This window comes from Notamacropus eugenii, chromosome 1 (genome assembly GCF_028372415.1).
Source record: "Notamacropus eugenii isolate mMacEug1 chromosome 1, mMacEug1.pri_v2, whole genome shotgun sequence".
Lineage (NCBI taxonomy): Eukaryota > Metazoa > Chordata > Mammalia > Diprotodontia > Macropodidae > Notamacropus > Notamacropus eugenii.
Window position 1 is genome coordinate 146,231,238 of NC_092872.1, and position 20,472 is coordinate 146,251,709.

Consider the following 20,472-nt stretch of genomic DNA (forward strand, 5'->3'; position numbering starts at 1 on the left):
AACCTGACAAGAGATTCAGAATTTTTCCATCTGCACCAATAAGATAGAGGCCCAAAAGTTTCAAGGATTATTTGGATATTGGGGACATCATGTACCACATCAAGAACAAAATTTGAACCCTTATAAAAGATTACAATAAAAAACACTGAATTGGCGCTTGGTCACTTGAACAAAGTAAAGCTTTTGTGGAAGCATAGACCACGATACAATTGAGCCTTGATTTATGGCATATTCAACCTGTCTGAAATGTGCCCTTTCGATTTTTGTCTAGGAAATTCCTTTCATCTGGCATTCAATACACCCCTTTTGAAAAGCAGTGGTTAGCTGCCTGTTGGGCTTTGGTAGAGACTGGACAACTGACTTTGACTCATGGGGTAACATTAATGCTGGCAAATGGATTCAAGACCTGGGTAATGATTACACCAGCTTCTCAAAGAATTGGACAAGTCATTGGAAATGCTATGTTCAAAATACATTTAAATCAACCCTCTATGAATGAATAGCAAACATACCCACTAAGGGAAATGATATACCCTCCGAACCATAGCAAAAGTTGGTATAACCCTTGGCAAAATGGAATGAGGGATTAGAAGGATTAACTGAAGAAAAGGGAAAGGAAGAGTTTACTGATGGTGCAGCAGAATATTAGGGCCTCAGAATACACTGGAAAGCGGTAGCCTCTAAGCCAAGTACTAGGTGGACATTGGAAAGTCCTTGCATAGGTGGAAGGGGTCAATATGCTGAATTTGTGGCAGTGCATCAAGCTGTCAAAACATTCCAAGGAGGACAGAGTGACATATGGACTGATTCATGAATGGTAGCTAATTGCTTAGATACATGGATGCCCATGTGGAAACAAATCACATGTATATATACATATATATAGATATATACATAGATATAGATATAAATATATATAAATATATCTATCTTTATCTATAAATATATATGTATGTTATATATACAAAGATGTAAATGATATACACATGTGTGTGTGTGTATATATATATATATGTATATATATGTATATGTACTTAGTCATTCACTCCACAGCAGGAAATTTATGTCCTGTCTTCTGTGTGGGTATATGTGCACATGCGTTTGGGAGGAGGTCTTTGAGGGTCACCCTCCCTCACACAAGATGTTATACCCTGTGTTTCAGGTACTGCTTTATCTTTGTTTGGAAGGGTTTTCTTAGAATGAGGTGATTCTTCATATTTAACGCAAGGTTCTTAACTTTCTTATCACAATCATATTCTCTACATAGCTTCCATGTGGGATCTAATGGATAGTCGCCTAATGTTGCTGATTTTCTACCTCTGGAGGATGGAGGACCTGAGGGTTCCTTGAGAGTTGGGACTGATGATGCATTGGGATCAGGAACTGCTGTAAAAATGAAGAAGAAGTATTGACATTGCATACTGCCCAACACCACTGTGTCCTATAACTCTTTGTGATCATTCCAATTGGTATATGGTTATTAACTCAGAGTTGCACATGTAGGGGATACATAATAAGTGTTTGAAAAATGAAGGAATGAAGAAAGTATCAATAAATGAGTGAATCTGGACAGGCACTTCAGGTTGACTTAGCTGCCTGGGGCCACACAGGAGGAGCCTTTTATAAGGACATGTCTAATGGGTCCTGCTGATGACACTCCAAGAAAAAGAGGTATTCAGTGGTACAATGGACACCATCATGACTTTCCCTCAGAAAATCTCTCTGAAAGAGTTGATTTACCCTGCTAATTCCCCTGACCATTCCATGCGCATGCCTTGCTAAGGTATCACCATGCAACCTCAGAGAGAGACCTAGAATCCCAGAAAATGAAAGAGTGTCTCTGGATCACAAAGGTCCAGAAGGATGGAGAGCCCATTTCTATACAACCTGGGACATTTTCTTCAGGGAAAGCCCTCAGAGACCATCTAACCCTCTTCTAATGCATTCTTAACATCTTGAGTGTTCACAATGATTTCTATTGCTGGGAAATTTACTATGGTGTGGAGAATTTCTTGGTAAAGCCTACAGAGTTAACTTCAGTGGAAGGAACAGAAGACTGCAAGTTGATTTGGATATCAAGACACTTACTGGTGAAGAGCTGTAAGGGATGGTGTTCATTACAACCTGTAAAGCAAAATAAGATATAATGAAGGGAAGATCAGAAACGAAGGAAGAGGAAATGGGAGAGACCCAAAGATGAGAGCAAGAGCTGTCAACATTTCATTTGTGCCAAATCATGAAAGAGAAGAGGAATGGCATTCCTGAGGACACGAATAAAGAGACTGGGAATGAAAACATCTTCAGATTTGTAAATGGAGGACATGGACGCTGGATATGGGGAATGGCCTTTCCTGTTTGTGCACCCTGAACCTTAGCCATGACGTGAACGGCAGAGTCTGAGTTCTCCTGTTATATCCTTAAGGGAGGAGAGTGCAATTCTTCAGGGCCCTTCCGTAATCTGTTCCATGAAGTTCTTACATGAGGATAGAAGTAAGAAGGACCCTTCAATCTTCTGAGATTTAGATGGATCCAAGAGCCCTGATCCCTTTCATTTTTGCCTTTTCCTGGCTTGCAGAAACTCGGTAGGAATTCAAGCCCCCTACTGTCTAACCCGTTCATCTCTAAGAGCATGGAAGAACGCTTATAGACAAAAGGTACCACTTCAAAAGCTTTTTCATTCCTTGTGGTCCAAGCTTCCTGTAGATGTACTCATTCCGTTCCACTCCCAGCAAAATGTGATTTAGCCTAAGCATGGAAACCTTCTGTGAATGGGTGTCCACTGCATTAATCAATGAGAACAATTTGCTTTCATGTGAGTATCAATACTCACATGAGTATTTTGATGCAGGAATTTTCACGCCTTCCTTAACATTCTGCTGAGGCCAAGTAGAAGTATCTTATATAATATGCCCCATGAGAGGTACTGGAATGTTTGAAGACAATCTTTATACCTCTTTCATCTGACTAAATACCTCAAGTTCCTTGAAGCAATCTTCTTATCACATCATTTCAATTTCCCATCATGGCCATTTTCTGTCTATATATGTTCTTTCTGAAGGCTGGATCCTCAGATCACAACAGATTACTATCATCAAGGGCTGATAAGGCCAGATGATAAGGGAACTAGCATCTTCCTCTTTACAGTCTCTGGATTTACCTTCATGAAATCTAATTGGTGTCTTCGCAACATGAATCCTTTCTGGTCATGTCCCCATCACCCTCTGGTCAGCCAGATTACTGGGTAACTCTGCATCCATATTTTGGCCTTACGTTGGTTAAATGTCAGGTTCTTAGATGTGATGCACCTTTCTAATTTTTGTGGAGTTTATTTTCTGCCTTCTATTATTGACCACCCAACACTTCTACTTGTCTATCCTTTGTCTATTTTCTGCCATCTACGATTCTACACGATTGATGGCTAAAAACATTACATATAACAGGATCAAAAGCAGAGTTCAAGAGTGGGCAGCAAATGAAAAAAGTCAGACAAAGAGAAAGAATGGCTTAAGGTAACCAGGAAATAGGCATGGGTACGGCTGATTGAGTGCAAGTGGATGAACAAGGGAAGAGTGAGAACATGAGCTGCTGGGGTGGGGCTGGGGTGGGAGAGATGGCCTGAATCTAAGTGGGGAATCAAGGGAAAAGATAGGAATGTTGGGACTATGGTCTCATTACAAAGCTTATGCTGGAGGGAAAGAGATCAATGGTTGTGCCAGTGAGGAATCTCACCATCAAGGTAGAAACTTTCCTTTTCCACAATGTAGGGGCCCAGTCTGCTGATACCCTCAGTCTGTTTGCTCAGCTCCCAATATGCCTTGTATTTGTCTAAGGAGGGATTGGTCGGCCCCCCTCGAAAGTTGCACACAACTTCCACTCCAGTTTTTGAGCCACCCTTGAGAGATCTGTGGAAGGAAACAAATGCTGAAGTTCCTGAGTTTCGATGCTGAGAAAATTACTTCTAGGAGACATTGGGGACAGTTCAGCTGAGATTTCCTGCCATCACAAAGGCTGATACGGAATCCTTGATGGTGGAAACATGCCCATTCCTTGTGTGGGGAGTTTGCCTGTGCAGCCACACAACTCCCACTTGAGAAATGTATTTCCACAAGCCAGCATTTATTCCCAATCACGACACACAAGGGGAATCACTTTCCTAAGGACTCTGGAAGGAAGAGAATGGGTAGGAAATCCTGCTCAGATTTGAAAAAGGAGGAAATGGACCGTCCATGGAGACAGTGCTTCTGTTGTTCACCCACCCTGCACGTTAGCCATGAAACTGGGGGCATCATGGGAGATGATGTGTGGGCCTGACAACTTCTTCTCAGGTCTCACCTCAGGGCCACCACTTGGCATCCATCATAGGAGGAAGCAATGCTGCTTTCCCCGAACAAGGGTTTGAACTGTGAAGGAAATAAGAAGGGGAATGAATAACCAGATTTTCAGCCCCCACGGTGGAGAAGCTTGCTATGCAGGAATGGGTCTGGACAGGGCCTGTGAAATCTCACCACGCGACGAAGCATTCTCTGGATGTTATTGAAAATGCCAGAGCTATGGTCATCCATGCCTTCCATGTAGCGTAAGTTCGTGATGGTAAAGCGGATGGGTAAAAATGTCATGTTGTCACCGGCTGTTACAGAGGAAGGAAACAAAAGATCCAGCCCTGAATCCTGGGCATGTCTTGTACTGTCTTACGCTTTCCTGGAGGGCAATCTCATACTCCATGGCCCACTGACATTCACATCAAGGAATCCCTAACCACTTCCTCTCTTTTCCTTGCCTATGTCCCCACAGTTGTTCTTCCCCTTTTCTAGTTATGCACACAATGATACTCCTGGGAATGCCTATCAGCCGCATTCTTTTTACCTGAGGAAGTGGAGGATTGTGATGGAGTCAGAGAGGTGTCTGCAGGGTAACTGGTTCTCACAGGAACTGAGGAAAAATCATGAAGAGTGGAAATCACTGATAAAGACACTGTGGACAATTTCATAGTGGATGTGGGAGAAAAGTGAACACCTGGATGTAGTCACAGAATGCTTTGGGGAGGAGTTAAAGCAGTGGAAACAGATATTTGAAAAATGGGCTTCTCCTGACAAACTTGTCAAGCTGTGCGCTTCTTGTTTAGAATGGTCCAGGTCTTCACTTCTTTTAGGTTTTGAATGGGAAACATGGACTCATTTCCTAGAACTATGGGAGTATTTCTTTTTTTTTTTTTTTTTTTTTTTTTTTTTTTTTTTTAATTAATTTTTTTATTTTTTTTAATGTTTAACAATCACTGCCATACAATTGCGATTTTATCCCTCCCCACCCACCCCCCACTACCTCCCTCCCTCCCCACGACTGCATACAATTCTGTATAGATTCTACATATACTTTCCTATTGAGTATATTTTCACTATCGTCATGCTATGTAGTCAGACTAAGATAAATGAAAGAATCCGTATAACAAATCAGAACATGATACACAAACAGATACACATACACAAACATGATCTGCTACATTATGTGAGTGACTTCCATATTTCTCTCTCTGAGTGTGGAAGGCTTTTTGCCTTGAGGTCCACCATTGGGATTTTTTTTTTTTTTTTTTTTTTCAGAAATTCTTGTGTTATTACAAAAATCTAAGTCTACCAGAAAAAACTCTCACACACTGTGGTTGTTGCTGTGCATAAAGTTCTCCTGGTTCTGCTCCTTTCACTCAGCATCAGGTCATATAAGTCCTTCCAGGCCTCTCTGAAGTCTTCTTGTTCATCATTTCTTATGGCACAATAGTACTCCATTACATTCATATACCATAATTTATTCAGCCATTCCCCAATTGATGGACATCCCCTTGACTTCCAGTTTTTGGCAACTACATAGAGTGCTGCTATAAATATTTTTGTACATGTGGGACCCTTTCCCATTTTTATGATCTCTTGGGGATATAGTCCTAGTAGCGATATTGCTGGGTCAAAGGGTATGCACATTTTTGTAGCCCTTTGGGCATAGTTTATGGGAGTATTTCTTGAGAAGCTGTTAAATCAACTGCCAGAAATTCATATCCTTCTTTCTTCGGTGTATGTGAGGATTAATGAGGGGAGAGCCTTGCAATATCCAACATACCAAGGTCACTGTCCCCCACCCAAGATGATGCACCAAGTCTCAGATTCTGATTCGCTCATTTGGAAGGAGGTGATTTTTAAGGATCGTGGCCATTTTCATTTTCCTAATCACATTCTTTAAGCAGCTTCCATGGGGGACCCAGTGGACATCACCTAGCATCCTAATCTTGCTGATTTTCTACCTGCGCGGGCTGCAGGCCCTAAAGATGCCTGGAGAGTCACAAATGATGACAGAATGGGGTTTGACGCCAAAAGGTGTCAAAAAAGAAAGAAATACTGACACTGAAACGTGACAGAAACTATTGTGTCTTAAAACTCTTTCAGATCAACTCAATTGTCATGGGGTTATTAATTCCGGGTTCCCCCTGTAGGAGATGTCAAATAAGTGTTTGACAAATCACTACATGATTGAAGGTGGATGGGTATTTCTAGTTGCCTGTGCTGCCTGGGCTATTACAGAAGTAATCTTTCAGAAGGCCATGGCTAAGGTGCCGAGCTGGTGACACTATGAGCTCCAGTGACACTTCGGAATACTTCCTAAATACCATTATGAGTTCTCCTTTAGAATATCTCTCTAAAAGAGGTGAGGTCCACTGTTAATCCCCTTGACCATCTCGTGGGGATGCTTTGCTAAGTTTTCACCATGCTATCTCAGACAGAGGCTCTGGATTCCCCCACAACAGAATGTAAACCCCCTTCCGAACAAAGATTCCCACATTTTTTCACCCTCTACTCTGAGCACCGAGTTCAGAGATTGATACATAGATGGAAGTTAAGCAATGTTTGGTGCATCATTGACTGATGGTGAAGACAGCTTAACAAGTCATCTCCACCCAGTTTCGAGCCAAGGAAGGGCGAGTGATGAAACAGGAAGCCATTTTTGCATGGCAAGGGAGACTCAAAGGATCTTGAGAGCCTTTTCCCTACATTTCAGTCTTTTCTTCACAGTTTCACCAAATCCTATTATATCAGAACTAAAATCATGCTGAGAGGAAATCTAATTGAAGAACACATGCACACTCCAGTATCCCTGAGAACTTGTCCTTTAGCTGACATTTGAAGACCTCCAGTGACAGGAGGTCTTTGTTTCCCATGATTTACGGAAACATGCTAACTCTATATCTTGGATTCCTTTCTCATATCACCTGAAAATGGCCTCCAGGGTCAGGGACTTGGGCATGGCAAAGGCACTGGCCTCCAACTTTAGGGGTCAAGAAAGGAGTAAGGTTCAGTGCTCCCAGATGGCTCAAGATTATGAGATGAGAGTGCCCACATACTTACCAACACTGGGTAGATCTGGACCAGGTTCATTATAACCTGGAAACAAAAAGGTTGACAATGAGGGTCATGAATACATCATGGCAGAAAAGAACAGAAAGGAATTCTCATACTGAATAACACAGGTAAAGTGGATCAGCTCTGCTGCACCTGATCACTTATGAGAAAAAGCTGCTTCTTGGAGGAGAACCCTATCACACCAGGACGAGATAGGAATGGGAAGCTTGCAGCTTGTGAGGAATGAGAATAAGACAAAGCATAAGTAAGTGCCTGAAATAAGGCATTCTTTCTCCTTTGGTGTATAGGAAAGTGGAAATGGTAGCTCCTCTCCTTCCACTCCTGGCTTGATGGAAAGCTTAGGATCACACATAAAGAATAGAAAGGGTCGTCATAGGCTTTCCAATGCACACCCTTCCTTCTCCAGATGAAGAAACTGAAGCTCTGAGATGCTAAAGGATTGGATTGTTGATGGACTTGGTGTCAGGGACACTGAGTCGGATTCCTCCCTCAGGCCCTTGCTTCTTTGGTTTAACCTCATTCAGTCTCAGTTTCCTCATATGGAAAATTAGAACTATGGTAGAACCTACCTCACAGGACTACTGAGAGGACCAAATGACCCAACATTGTCAGTGTTATAGAAATGCTATTGTTATTATCATTATTAGAAGGTCATTTTCATTATGACAAGGATTTCTTCAAGGTCACCCAGCTAGTAAGTGTCCAAGGGTAAGATCTGAACAATGTCTTCTCTTTTTTTCTTGGAGAGAGAAGGTTCTCTCTTCTCAAAAACTTCAAAGAATAATCCTAATTTTGAATCCTTTCTGCCACTGTTCAAATGAATTCAACATGCCTTTATTGAGCTAGTTGGTGCTGTGGGAAAATTCCAAAAAAATACAATGCTAACCATCTTTCTCTAGTCACCTCACATTGCTGTCAGAGGCACAATGATAACAATTACTGTTCAGTCAGTTTTCAATTTTGTGAGACTCTTCATCATCCCATCCGGATGTTTTCTTGGCAAACAAAATGGATTGCTTATCCATTTCCTTCTTCCACTAGTTATTATTTTTTTCCAATAATTAATCACTTTACTTTTGCTTCTTAACATTGACTTCCACAACATTTTGAATTCCAATTATTCCCCCCATCCCTCCCTTCTGAACACCCAAAGACAGCGTGCTTTCTGATTGCCCCTTCCCACAATCTGCCCTCCCTTCTCTCATACCCTTCCATCTCTTCTTCCCTTCCTCTCTGTTTTCTTCTGGGGCACGGAAGATTTCGATAAAGCTATATCAATATTGCTTGCCTTCCCAATGAGAATAGGGGGAAGAGAGTGAGAGAAAATCTGGAACTTTTGTAAAAAACAAAAACCAAAACAAATGGGAAACATGCTTCTTTACATGGAGTAGGTGAAGAAAATAAAATATTCAATTAACAAACCCAAAAACTAGGACTACAAACAAATTAGTCCAAGACACTAGAATTCTTTCCACATAGACTCACAGGGCCAGAGAGTCTCTCGTTGGCACATTAAACTGCTGACTGTAGCTCAACAAGAGCTCCAGCAGCATCTTCCCAGAAATTGTTAAAGGACATAATGTTTTCCCTGTTCTATCCTCACGTAGAATTTTGCATTTATTTCTATTAAAAGTTACCTGGTCAAATTTGTCACATTGTCTCAGCTTTCTGGATTCTGGTTCTACGCAACACATCAATGACCCTTTCTCGCCTAGTCTCACGGTATCAATAATTGGTTTCCATCTACGTATCTCTCTAAGCCATTGAGAAAAAGGTTGAAGAAGACAGGACCAAGGAATGCTCTGTATAGTTTCCGTCAGATGTCAAGAAACTCACAAACTCAGAGGAAAGGTCTCCGTAGAGGAACAGGTAAGGTCTCTAGAGTCTGTCTTTCTCTCTTCTGAATTGCTGCATGAGATTAGAACCTTGTTCATAGCAGAAGCGTCAGAAGGAAAGGCGAACGTTCAGATTAAAAGAGAGGAGGAAGAGAAGAGACAGAGGCAGAGATAGATGTTAAGACTTCCTTCCATGAGACTGCTTACCATTGATGTAGAGACTATCTTTGTCGAGGGAGTAGTGGCCCAGTAGCCGGATACCACGAGTTTGGTTGCTCAGCTCGTGGAAAATCTGCTTGGCATCTAGATGAGTGCTGCTGGCAAATGGGAGACACGTGCAGATGGCATCTACAGCTGTCTGTGATCCTTTCTTCACAGGCCTAGGAAAACAGATACTCTGGATAAACTGAGAAAGAGTGGTAGGGACACAATTTTTTATGATTATTTTTCAATGAGGAAAACAGTAATGATAATTGTCATTTCTGTAGTGACATTGCAAAGCGCTCCCTTCAAGCAACTTTATCAAGAATATGGTATGAGTACTCTCTTCTGTGTTCTACAGATGGAGAAATTCAGAAAAGGTAAGTCACGTTACTCATCCATGTTCAAAGACACTGGCATTAAAGCTGGAATTTGAATTCAGCTCTTCTGAATCCAATGGAATTGGGGGTAATAGAAGCAAGAAAGAACTCCAGGCATAGCCAAAATTGTGATCAGATTATAGTGACTCCCCCAAATGAATGTAAGCTCGTTGAGGAAAAAGATTGTTTGGTGGTTTTATTGGGGGAGAGGAAGACATTTGTTTTTGTTTTGCTTTTCTGACCCCAGTGCCTGCCACTGTTCACAGAATCTCGCTGATACTACATGCATTTCGCTGAATGGATTGATGCATGTGAGGTGTAGAACTGGCTCTAGATAGAAATCCTAAAATATATGTCTTCTAAAGGACGGGGAGAGAAAGGAGAAGAGATTCCTTTTGACAGGGCTAGCATGAAACTAGAGGAAACAGAATGTGTGAGTCAATGTACAGTGAAGCTTTGAAGTCTGTGCTTCAAACGTAGAGCTCTCTCCCAGGAGACTCACTTGCAAGTCCCCAGCTTGGCAGCCTTACCTGAGTTCAGTCACTTTGCATGCAGAGTACAGGGAACCAAAGGTGGTGTTTTTGAATGAGTGGCCAATCTGGTCAAAAAAGAAACAAAGAGAAACAAATGGTGAGTATGTCAGGTGGATGTTCAAGATATTAGGGCAGCTCGGCAGGGTGGCTGGAAGCAGGCAGTCTCACCAGATGCTGCATCATGGTGTCTACGATATTGAATTGGATTGAGTTCGGACAGCTCATGTCTGCCAAATACCGGAGGCTGGTGATGGTCAGCTTCAGGGTGAAACACTTCAGGCTGGGTTCCATGGCTATAAGAGGGAGGGAGAGAGAAGCCCAGGTTTTCAACTGGAGGCATATTTGTCTCGTGCCTCTTAAGAGTGCGTGGAGTAAAGGAGTAGTCGTACTGGCTCAGTGACTGGCTTTGAAGTCAGGAAGACCTGGTTTTACCTCCAAAACTTATTAGCTTGGTGAACATTGGCAAGTCACTTGGCCCCTCTGATCCTCAGGCATAGACCTAAAACTAATACGTAGAAAGGATACAATATGCATCGTTGACATCGTAATGTGGCCTAGGATGTACGCAGAAGTAAATTCAAAGTTTGGATATGATGTGGTCGTAGCACTCCTAACAGAACTTCTTACACCCTCCAAGCTCAGAACCAAGCATGAACTATTCAGAGGGCAATAAAGATTCATAACCTATAAGCGCTGGAAGGAACCGCATTTCCTTGCTTATCTACTCCAACCGCTTAATTTGAGGAAAAGAAAGCCACAGCCAAGGTAGGGGAATAGACTGACTCAAGTCTACAAAAAGCAATTAGGGGAGATAAGTCTGACTTTGGGAAAGTGGCGTTGACTACATTAGATACATAGATGGGCCTGACAAAGAAAATTCTGCAAAGCCAGTGCAAAAGGCTTCAGCTGGATATGGTGAGCATGAGACATTGTGATGTAGGAAGAGCAGCAATTTGACTGAAACTGTAGGAGAGCTGGCAAAATGTGCCCAGCTCCTCCTTGTGTCTTCCAATCTTTCAAAGTCAATCCCAGAAGTATAAATGGCCATACAGCTATGGTAAGATAGGAGCTGAATGAAACTTACTGGGAAAATCATTCAAATATCAGGTGGTAGTGGAGGAACTGCCATTATGCAGCAAGCGAAAGATTTCCAAAAACGAACAACTTGACCTGAAAGTTGTTTGCTGTGCCAACTAGGTATAACTGTGGATCTGACTCATTAACTCATTAACAGGTTGCTCGGTGGCTGAGGTCTAGCCTAACAAAGAGCTACACCCATTATCCTGCACAGAAATGGTCACTAAGTAGCTACATTTCACTGAGCAAGCAGCAGACAATCAGCCTTGGATGATGGTTCGGGAGCCAGGGTTTTTTCAAAAGATTCTTATCGAAAAAGTATCTTGAGCATCAGGACAGCTTTGAGTCCTTTGAGTGACCCATTGCCCAGGTTAGGTGTTGTGTTTGGTTTGTTCAATTCTGCAGCATATCGGGGTAAAAGCTCCGGTTCAAGAAATAGATTCTATTTATATCATATGGTGACTGGCTTGTATGCTGCAGCAAATAGGAAGAAGGAGCTGGCTAGCTGGCTTCTGGGCAGTTATGTAATACTTTGAATGCTGCCAATCTAGTCCATGAACAAAAGGCCATTCCTTTACAAGAGTAACGCTGCCATGGAACAACACAATTTGGGGAGGACACAACTGCAGGTGTACCACAATGGAAAGATATATGTCAGAGATTATTAGGCTGCAGCATGTTGCTCCTGATGACTCACCCATTGTAAGATTGTTAAGGGTAGGGATTATTTTCCCTTTTTCTTTGTTCTTCCATCATTTGGAATAATGTTTGTTACCCATGGTAAATGTTAAGAAAACACTTGTAAGTATTGAAATATTGGAGTACATGTTAAATGGGTTGGAAGGAGGAAAAGCTTAGAGGCAGAAAAGCTATGTTCCAAGTTGATGCAGCAATCCAGGAGTCCAACTCTGAGAACCCAGACTACTACATGTTGTTAGTGGCGATGGGGAAGGACTAGATCTTAGATGAAATTTTTCAGAAGAATCCATGTGACTGATTGGGTAGAGGAGAAGCAGATCGAAGAATCAGAGATGGCTTCTTAGGTGGATGCCTAGGTAAAGGATACAGCAGTCAAATCAATGACAGGGCAATTAGTGGATACGGAAGAAATGAGTCAGAGTACAAACTGGAAATACTGCTTTGGGCAGCACTAACGTGATCAAGTGAAAATGGACAGATGAACTTTGTGTTGTACAATTCGAATTCACGGGAAAACAAGGGACACTTTTCAGATCTTTAGGACAGAGAGGAAATTAAAGCTCCGATGTCTTTCAAAGAGCGTTCCAAACGAGTTTCGTACTTAGAATAATGAAGAGCCAAGGGGTGCGCCTTGGGGAATATGACAAATGAGAACAGTAATGACAACCAGCAGCACCACCAAGAGTTCTGTGGCAAGTTAAGATTGACAAAGCCCCTTCCTCACAACCTGGAGCCACAGCAAGCACTATGACTCTCCTTGGACAGCTAAAGAAACTGAGGTTCAGAGAGTGTAAGTGATTTGTGAAGGGTGACAAAGCATACTGGGATCAGGATTTGAAACAAAACCTCCTCACTCCAGCTTTGGAATGCTCCCTCTATTCTATCCTGCAATCTCAGGGGAACCCGCTAGAACATAGCACCATGAGAGTATTTTGAGGAGGATATTAGAGGCCTCTGGGAACCTTGAGGAATTCATCTCCATGACTGAGGTGAGGTTTTGTGGTCAACTCACTCCTAAGCTTGGTCAGCCCAAGGTGAACTGAGGCCCAGAACTAAATCTTAAGGAATCAAGAGAATAATGGTGCTAGAAGCAGAAACAGGAAAGATCCAGCAAGAGATTTCTATGCACACACCCACCCTTCCTTCCCTGTTCCTCTCTATCTAGGCCTGAACACAGTGCTGGGGCTGAGGGGTAGAGTGAATGAGCTGTTTCCTTCCCAATAGGGACCTTAGAAGGCTGGAGATGTTGATGTACTGTAGACTTACAGTTTTTGGTGGAGTCCAAGGTCAGATAATTGTCATCTGGAGAGAGAAAGAAAGAAAGAATCACGTTGTGAGGAAAGTTTTCACCAGCCTCACTTCTCCTCCAGAGCCGTCTGAATCCAGTGACCAGATATTCATCAGGATGACTGGAGATGACCCAGGATGAGGTCATTGGGGTTAAGTGACTTGACCAAGGTCACACAGCTAGTGAGTGTCAAGTGTCTGACGTGAGATTTGAAGTCAGCTCGTCCTGATTGCTGCACTGTTTCTCTCCACACTGCACCACCCAGCTGCCCCAGCTTGTGCTCTTCTGAAAGGGAAGAAGATCCATGTCAGGGATTGGTTGTACTTCAGGCAGCAGAGAAATTGCCTCCCCTCCAAAGAGCTCATTGACAGATTAGTCGCTAGCTGTGTACTGGCTTAATACATCTCAGAGAACCCACACCTTTCCAAGAAGAAGCATGAAAGGAGTCTGGGTCAGGTTGTAGCTTCCCTAGAACCTGGCAAAGGAAGAGAAAGAAATCTGACCCTCGAAAGTGAGAGAGTGTGAATTGGAACACATGCACCAATCCCTTGAAATAAGGAACGAAATTACAGAGCTTCATTTGCAGACCTGGGCTACTAGCCATGGGAAGATGAATGAATGGATACACGGATGCATGGCTAGATGAATGAATGAATGAATGGGTGAATGAAAAAGCATTTAACAACGACTTACTAAGTGCAAAGCTCTGTACTCACCATCGAGAAAAAGACTTCTCTCATCCAGCATGTAGGACCCCAGTTTCGTCATATTGCAGGTGTGATTTCTCAGCTCCCAATAAAGTTGTTCTTTCTGCAGGATGGGGCTGTCTGCATCTCTCCAACATGCACAAGTGACACCAACTCCAGTTCCTGTTGCTTCTTTCCAAGGCCTGGGAAAGGAGACAAAAATGGGCATCAGAAGCCCAAAATGGGACTGATAAGTCTGATAAGAATTTTGCAAGTAGGAACAGCACCCCTGAGAAGGCTGAGGTAAACCCTGAAGTAGAAGAGACTGAAAAGGGAGACTTTTGTGGGGAACTGCCAATTTTCCAAGTCTGATTCACCTCCCTGAGATGATGTGGCAAGGAGACGTGGATCGATTCAATGAGGAACTGGAAAATCGACCTGGACCCACAACACAGCGGGTTGGAGAAATCTCCTTTCTGAAGGGCACCAACTGGGTACCGTGATTCATGAGGCCAGTGACTCCCAGGGATCTCACCTGAGCGAGGTTAGTCTGCAGCCGCAATAAACAGAAGCAATGCTGGTTTTGGCCATCAAGCACCTGAGCTGGAAGTGAAAGGAGACAGTCGGATTTCAAGATCAAGCCTCTATACCAAAGGACGAGGAAAGCAGCTGGGCCAAGCGGAACGGAAGGAGTCATGTCTCACCAGGAACTTGAGGACACTCTCTGTGCCATAGAATTGACTTGAGCCCACCTGGCCCATTTCACATGTATAGATCAAGTTGGTGATGGTGAACTTGAGGGTGAAGAACTCAAATCTGCAGTCCGGAGCTACAAGAAAGAGAGTGAGAGATGTCTGAAATGCTCAATGTGCGTCATTCAGCACAGTCAGGGACACCCCATTGCAATGTACTTGGGAGGAAAAGTCAGTAACCTGGCCCTATTCACCGCATCCCTGAGGCAACCTGTAACCCTCCAAACTTGGTTCAGCCTCTCCCATCTGTCAGCATCATGATGAAGCAAGGTTACTATGAAGGAGGATTGAAATGCCCACGTGTGGGCTTGGGAACTATTCATCCCAGTGATGTAGTGTCTGTAAAGTGCCTTGTGAAAGCACTATATACATGATAGATGATGATAATGATGACTGTCTCTGGAGGCTACATACATAAGCCATTACATCTCTATCTTCAGAAGCAGCAGAATGGTTCTCCATGGTTCTACCACCGAGCTTTGCTTCTTTGATACTTCAATGTATTTGCAAACTCATATTTTGTTGTGTTTTTTCTTTTCCACACTTCTAACAACTGCCAAATACTGAATATGTGGAGGCATGTTTTCTAAGAAAATCATCATGAAAACAATCACCCTCATCTTTAAGGACACTGACCTGAAAATGTCCTATTCTTTCGTGCAAGGAAAACTCAGCAACCTGAATAAATGAATGAATCCTTTAGGAAACCTTGAGCCATAAAACTATTCTTCTGCTCACACAAGGCAACAGAATAATATTGTATTTGGAGAAAGGAGACATGGGTTCCCATCCTGCCTGTCCCCCTTGCTATCTACATGGCTCTGGGCTTCAGTGTCCTCAACTCAAAATGATGGCAGAACTCAGACTAGACTAGATGACCTGGAATTCTCCTGCCAGGACAGCCTAAGATCCTAAAATCCCCTCTCTCTCAGTCTCCTAGCCAAATGAAAGCAAAAGCTTCCAGAGAAGGGATCAAAGGTGGAAGCAGACCTTACCTGTGCAAACTGAACTTGGATTTGGCCTCCTGGATGTTACTGGAACTGAAGAGAAATATCATGAATGAACACTGTGGACCCAATGTCCATGTGACAAGGAGGGGAAGGGACTGTGACAAACAAGGAAAAGAGACTTCATTTGGATAGGGTACTGAGTCAAGCGGTGAAGACTGCATCCTGAGAAGGAGGGGGACATTATGCCTTCCTCTCACTAGTACACTCGTGGTCCATTCTTGCCTTCCTAATATGCTGGGAGAACAGGGTCGGTAAGGACAAGGGGTGTTCTCTCTTTGATACTAGGATAAGAATACTCACAACAGCTTACGCAGGAGAACAGGGACACCCTATAGTTGTAACCTACAGAGTGAGAGAGAGAGAGACAGAGAAAACAGCCATGTTTGGAAGGACCAAGAGATTTTGAGAAAGTGTGAAAGAGCAACATGAGAGAGCATCTGAAAGCAAAGGAATTGAAAACATATGGGTCATCAGCTAAGAGGAAGCATTTCAGAAAGTAGTTCCCAGGTCAGAAGTCCCTTTGCCCATCTAGGGTCCTGTGGGGCCTTGGCTACCCCTCAGACTCTGAGCGCATCAGAGGAAAGTACTTTCAGTAAGTAGGTGCCCTCCAGGCAAAGCTGGATCCTCCAAGGAACGGAAGATTGCTTTGACAGGTGAGTGCTTAAGAGGAGTGGGGCCAAGCATGGAGGTTAAAGAACTATATGTCCTGGACAGAATTACTGCTCACCATTGATGTACAGGCTTTTCCTGTCGAGGGTGTAGGGACCCAGTCTTGTAATTTTGCATGTCTGACTGCGAAAATCATGGTACATCCTCCTTTCGTCCAGGACTGGAATGGTGGGGACATTCCAATAGGCACAAAGTAGATGCACGCCAGTGCCTTTCTTCACAGACCTGTTGAAGGACACATTGGTAAGGACTGTCAAATATCTGGCTTCTCATGGGCATGCCAAAGTTAGGTGCAGTGAGAAGGGACCATCAATGCGCCGCAAATTATTTCAGGTTTATTTTAGAATAATTCTTGATTGTAAAAGAAGTGTTTGGTAGAACTATCACTTTATTGATTTAAGGGGTTGAGGGTAGGGAAAGGCATAGACCTTTCTTGAGTAAGGCCTGTCAGCACCTTCCCTGCAACATATACTCAGATGGTTGCCTGGGGAAATTTGATGATTTGCCCAGGCTCACACAATCACCTGGTGTCAAGAGAGGGGACTTGAGCCCAGGTCTTCTTGACTCTTGGGGCCTACTCGCTACCCACTAAAACAGGCAACCTCTGGAATATAATGGATATAATGGAATCAAGATGAGCAGCACTAGCACTCCAGACACAACTTCTGCAAGACTCTGATATTGTTATAATCTTCCTGTTCACTCCTCTGTGGACCATCTTTCAACACTCACATATTTTGTAAGTAACTTCTTAATTATCCAAGCTAGTTGGTTAGCTCCTTGTGCATCCACTTCCAGCTCTTTGAACAATTGCCATTTTGCTGCCTCTGTGGAACTGTTTCACCTTCTGGGTCTTCAGAAGTTCATTTGTGGGAGATTCTTATTCTTCCTCATCTACTACAGTGCTGAGAACTGGATGGCACACAGAACTTTGTAGTTCAGAGGGAATACCATTCCCTCACAGGTGTGAACATAATTGGACTCTTGTAATCGTTGAGCGGGAGAGGCAACATGTGACCAAGAGGTAGAGGGGCTGTGGCTGAGACAGAGAAAGGAAATGGAAAGACAGAGTAAAAGATGGGGAGGGGAGGAAGAGGGGAAATATAGAAAGAAGAGTGAAAGAACAGGAGGCAGAATGTGAGAGGAAGGGAAGAGAGTAAGAGAGGAAAGTGGAGGAGGAGAGGGAAATGAGAGAAAGAGAAAGAGTGAATGAGAGGAGGAGGAGGAGAAGAGGAGGAGGAAGGAAAAGAAGGAGAGAAGGGGAGAAGGAGTGAGAGAAAGAGTTAGAAAAAGAGAAGGAGCCTAGGAAAATGAAAGGGCAGAGAATGGGGAAGTGAGGTAGCAAAAGGGACAGGGAGAGGGGGAAAGGGAAATGGGGAGAAGTGAAAGGGAGAGAAAGGGAGTGACAGACAGAGAGACAGACAGAACAAGAAAAAGTAGGGAGATAGCGTCTGTAGCCATGTGCAGACGTTAATAAGTTGAGGTGGGGGGAAAAGGCGACACAGCAATGAGAGGCAAATAAGGGAAGTGAAAGAAGAGATTCTGTTAGAGAAGGGAAATCTCAAGGTAGGTCACTGAGTTCCTGTACAGACCTCAGAACAGAGAATTCTAACCAAAAGTTGCAAGGATTGAACGTGCCTTCCTAAAGGTCTACTCTTTTTTTATCTGCCTATACAGTATAAAGAGTTATGGAGCTCTGATTAATTCTGCTACCTAACTCTTTTGTCTACCTTGATTTTGTTCCAAATATAAATAGGCCAGGCACTAGGGGAAATACAGAAAACTCCAATGAAAGCAGAGTCAAATCCCTGAATGTGAGGAAATTCCTGAATGGAGTGGGATATTAGCTATTACAAGTCATTGGAATTAAAGGCAATTTTCTTATACAAAGTGCATAAAATAGCAGAGAAAAGGACCATGTGAAAATGAGGCCCATTATATTATCCCTAAGCTAAAACTCAGCTAACTCTTATTGCAAGGCATAACTGACGAAATCTCTAGCCCCTTATGGGAGAAATGGAAGGCAGGGGCATAGTAGAGACAGGTGAGACCTGGGGGACACAGCTTGAGCATATGTAGCTCCACTGCTTCCAGGAGGTAGGACACAGCAGCTACTTTCCACACTAACGCTTATCCCTTCTTCCACCAGGATGACTTGTCGAATTTCACCAGACAGGACCATTCCTAATCTTCATATGAATTCTTGGAACTCCTTTCTAAAACATAATATAATAGGAAGATGGGCCAAGGAACCTAGTCCTTATGAGCATGTGCAAGCTGCTTGGCTGATGTTCTATAGAACAGTTTTATTTGCTATCCATGTGAAGAATCTGATCGTTTCTCCTACTTTTACTATGAATGGGTGATCTGTGCTCCAAAAATATTCTGCAGTTTCACAACTGAAATATCAGAGAACAGGTATTCCCCTTTCTCCACAAATTTGAGTGTCATTTAGTTATTTCTGCCATTTTCATTACCTTGACTCGATCCTTCCATATGGTTTAAATTACATCTCTTCTGACTGTTACCATCCATGGATACTTTTCTGACTGACTACGTACAACTTGAAAATTGTATGCCCATAGACTTTAGCCATTTGTCTCGTGTGTTTGTGCGTGTGTGTGTTTTAGTGTGTGTGTGTGTGTGTGTGTGTGTTTGTGTGTGTGTGTGTGCGCATGTACGTGTGCATTGCTCTGGGTAAAATTCACTTTTGATGTGTGCTAAACTGGCCTTTAGGTGAACTAAGGGGAAGTCATTCTTTCCACCTCTGTGTCCTGGTGGTATCTCAAAACCCAATATAACCAAGATGGAACTTGGTATCTCTTCCATTTCCACTGCCCCCTCCATAAGCCTGTCCCTCTTCCAGACTTCCGTAATTTTGTGAGAGCCACCACCATCTTACCAATCACCAGGTTTCAAATCTCTGTCTCTGTTACAATTTCTTCCCTCTACCTCAGCTCCCATAACCAGTTTATTGGCTCCTTGATTTCCTTTAGTATCTTTCACATTTGTTCACACAAAGGCCCATATCAACAACCCTGACCTGGAAGCTTCCAATAACCTCCCACTTCCTCTCTTTGCTTGCAGTGCCTCCTACCCTCCCAATTCATCACCGACTCCTCCTCTCTTCTATCCATCCATCTTTCCCATGCCTGCCAAAATAATCTCCCTAAGACACATCTCTCACTACGTCACTCTCTTACAACCCAAATGTCTAGTGGCTCCTTATTGCCTCTAATGTGAATTAAAAACTCCTCCACCCGACCTTTAAAATCCTTCTCGATTTGCCTTCTTCAGTCCTGTGTTCCAGAGCGATGTACATACTGCTCACTTGGCACTTGCAGAAGACTGGCCTACCAGCTGTACCTTGAACTCAGATGTTGCATGGTGCTTTTGCATAAGATGTCTCCCATGCCTGGATTGCACTCCCTCTTCAAGATGCTCTTGGACTCCTTAGTCTCCCCTTCAAGGAACGCAGCTATGATACCACCAATAGAAAACCTTCCCTGAATCCTCTCAGTTGTCAGTGTCCTCTCTCTCCTCAACTCACCATGTATTTAGGTCACACATTGTATCCCCTCAGCGCCACCACAATGCCAACTCCTTGAGGTCAGGGCCTGTTTTGTCTTGAGAATAGCTACCTAGCGCTGCTGCTGGGAAGCAACCCAAAGCTTCTTGAAGCAAATCGTGGTGGGACAGCCTCTGGTACTGGCAGTAGTCTTCCTGGTGTTGTCCAAAAAGTGACCATAGACCCAACAAAAAGGAAGAACTGCACCAGGCATCATCTGTTTCCCTGACAACCTGGGCCCATCTCCCTCAGTGTCCTTACCTTAATGACTTCAGCTTGCAACCAGAGAAATGGAAGGCAATGCAGCTCTTTTCAAATATTGCTCCGACCTGAAAAGCAAGACAGAGATTGAGGGAGCCCCTGGACATATGGGGCTG

At 43.3% G+C, this 20,472-nt stretch overlaps 1 protein-coding gene across 10 annotated transcripts in view; it reads right to left on the minus strand.

Moving 5' to 3' along the window:
* Positions 1–1,039: 1,039 nt before the first annotated feature.
* Positions 1,040–20,472, minus strand: part of LOC140520878 (mucin-16-like) — a 94,008-nt gene continuing 74,575 nt past the window's right edge. For 7 of the 10 annotated variants that reach the window (XM_072635347.1, XM_072635327.1, XM_072635300.1 and 4 more), the window contains 18 exons: positions 20,357–20,424; positions 16,586–16,752; positions 16,159–16,200; positions 15,844–15,888; positions 14,801–14,925; positions 14,632–14,699; positions 14,127–14,299; positions 13,389–13,424; positions 10,515–10,639; positions 10,344–10,411; positions 9,440–9,612; positions 7,383–7,418; positions 4,864–4,929; positions 4,506–4,627; positions 4,333–4,400; positions 3,730–3,902; positions 2,089–2,124; positions 1,040–1,386 (listed from right to left, as the gene is read on the minus strand). In XM_072635347.1, coding sequence (XP_072491448.1) covers positions 1,145–1,386; positions 2,089–2,124; positions 3,730–3,902; positions 4,333–4,400; positions 4,506–4,627; positions 4,864–4,929; positions 7,383–7,418; positions 9,440–9,612; positions 10,344–10,411; positions 10,515–10,639; positions 13,389–13,424; positions 14,127–14,299; positions 14,632–14,699; positions 14,801–14,925; positions 15,844–15,888; positions 16,159–16,200; positions 16,586–16,752; positions 20,357–20,424 — 1,833 coding nt within the window. In that variant the 3' untranslated portion in view covers positions 1,040–1,144. Of the gene's footprint in view, positions 1,387–2,088; positions 2,125–3,729; positions 3,903–4,256; positions 4,401–4,505; positions 4,628–4,863; positions 4,930–7,382; positions 7,419–9,439; positions 9,613–10,343; positions 10,412–10,514; positions 10,640–13,388; positions 13,425–14,126; positions 14,300–14,631; positions 14,700–14,800; positions 14,926–15,843; positions 15,889–16,158; positions 16,201–16,585; positions 16,753–20,356; positions 20,425–20,472 lie in introns of those variants that run through there. The other 3 variants (XM_072635355.1, XM_072635363.1, XR_011972702.1) reach the window with 3 other exon arrangements.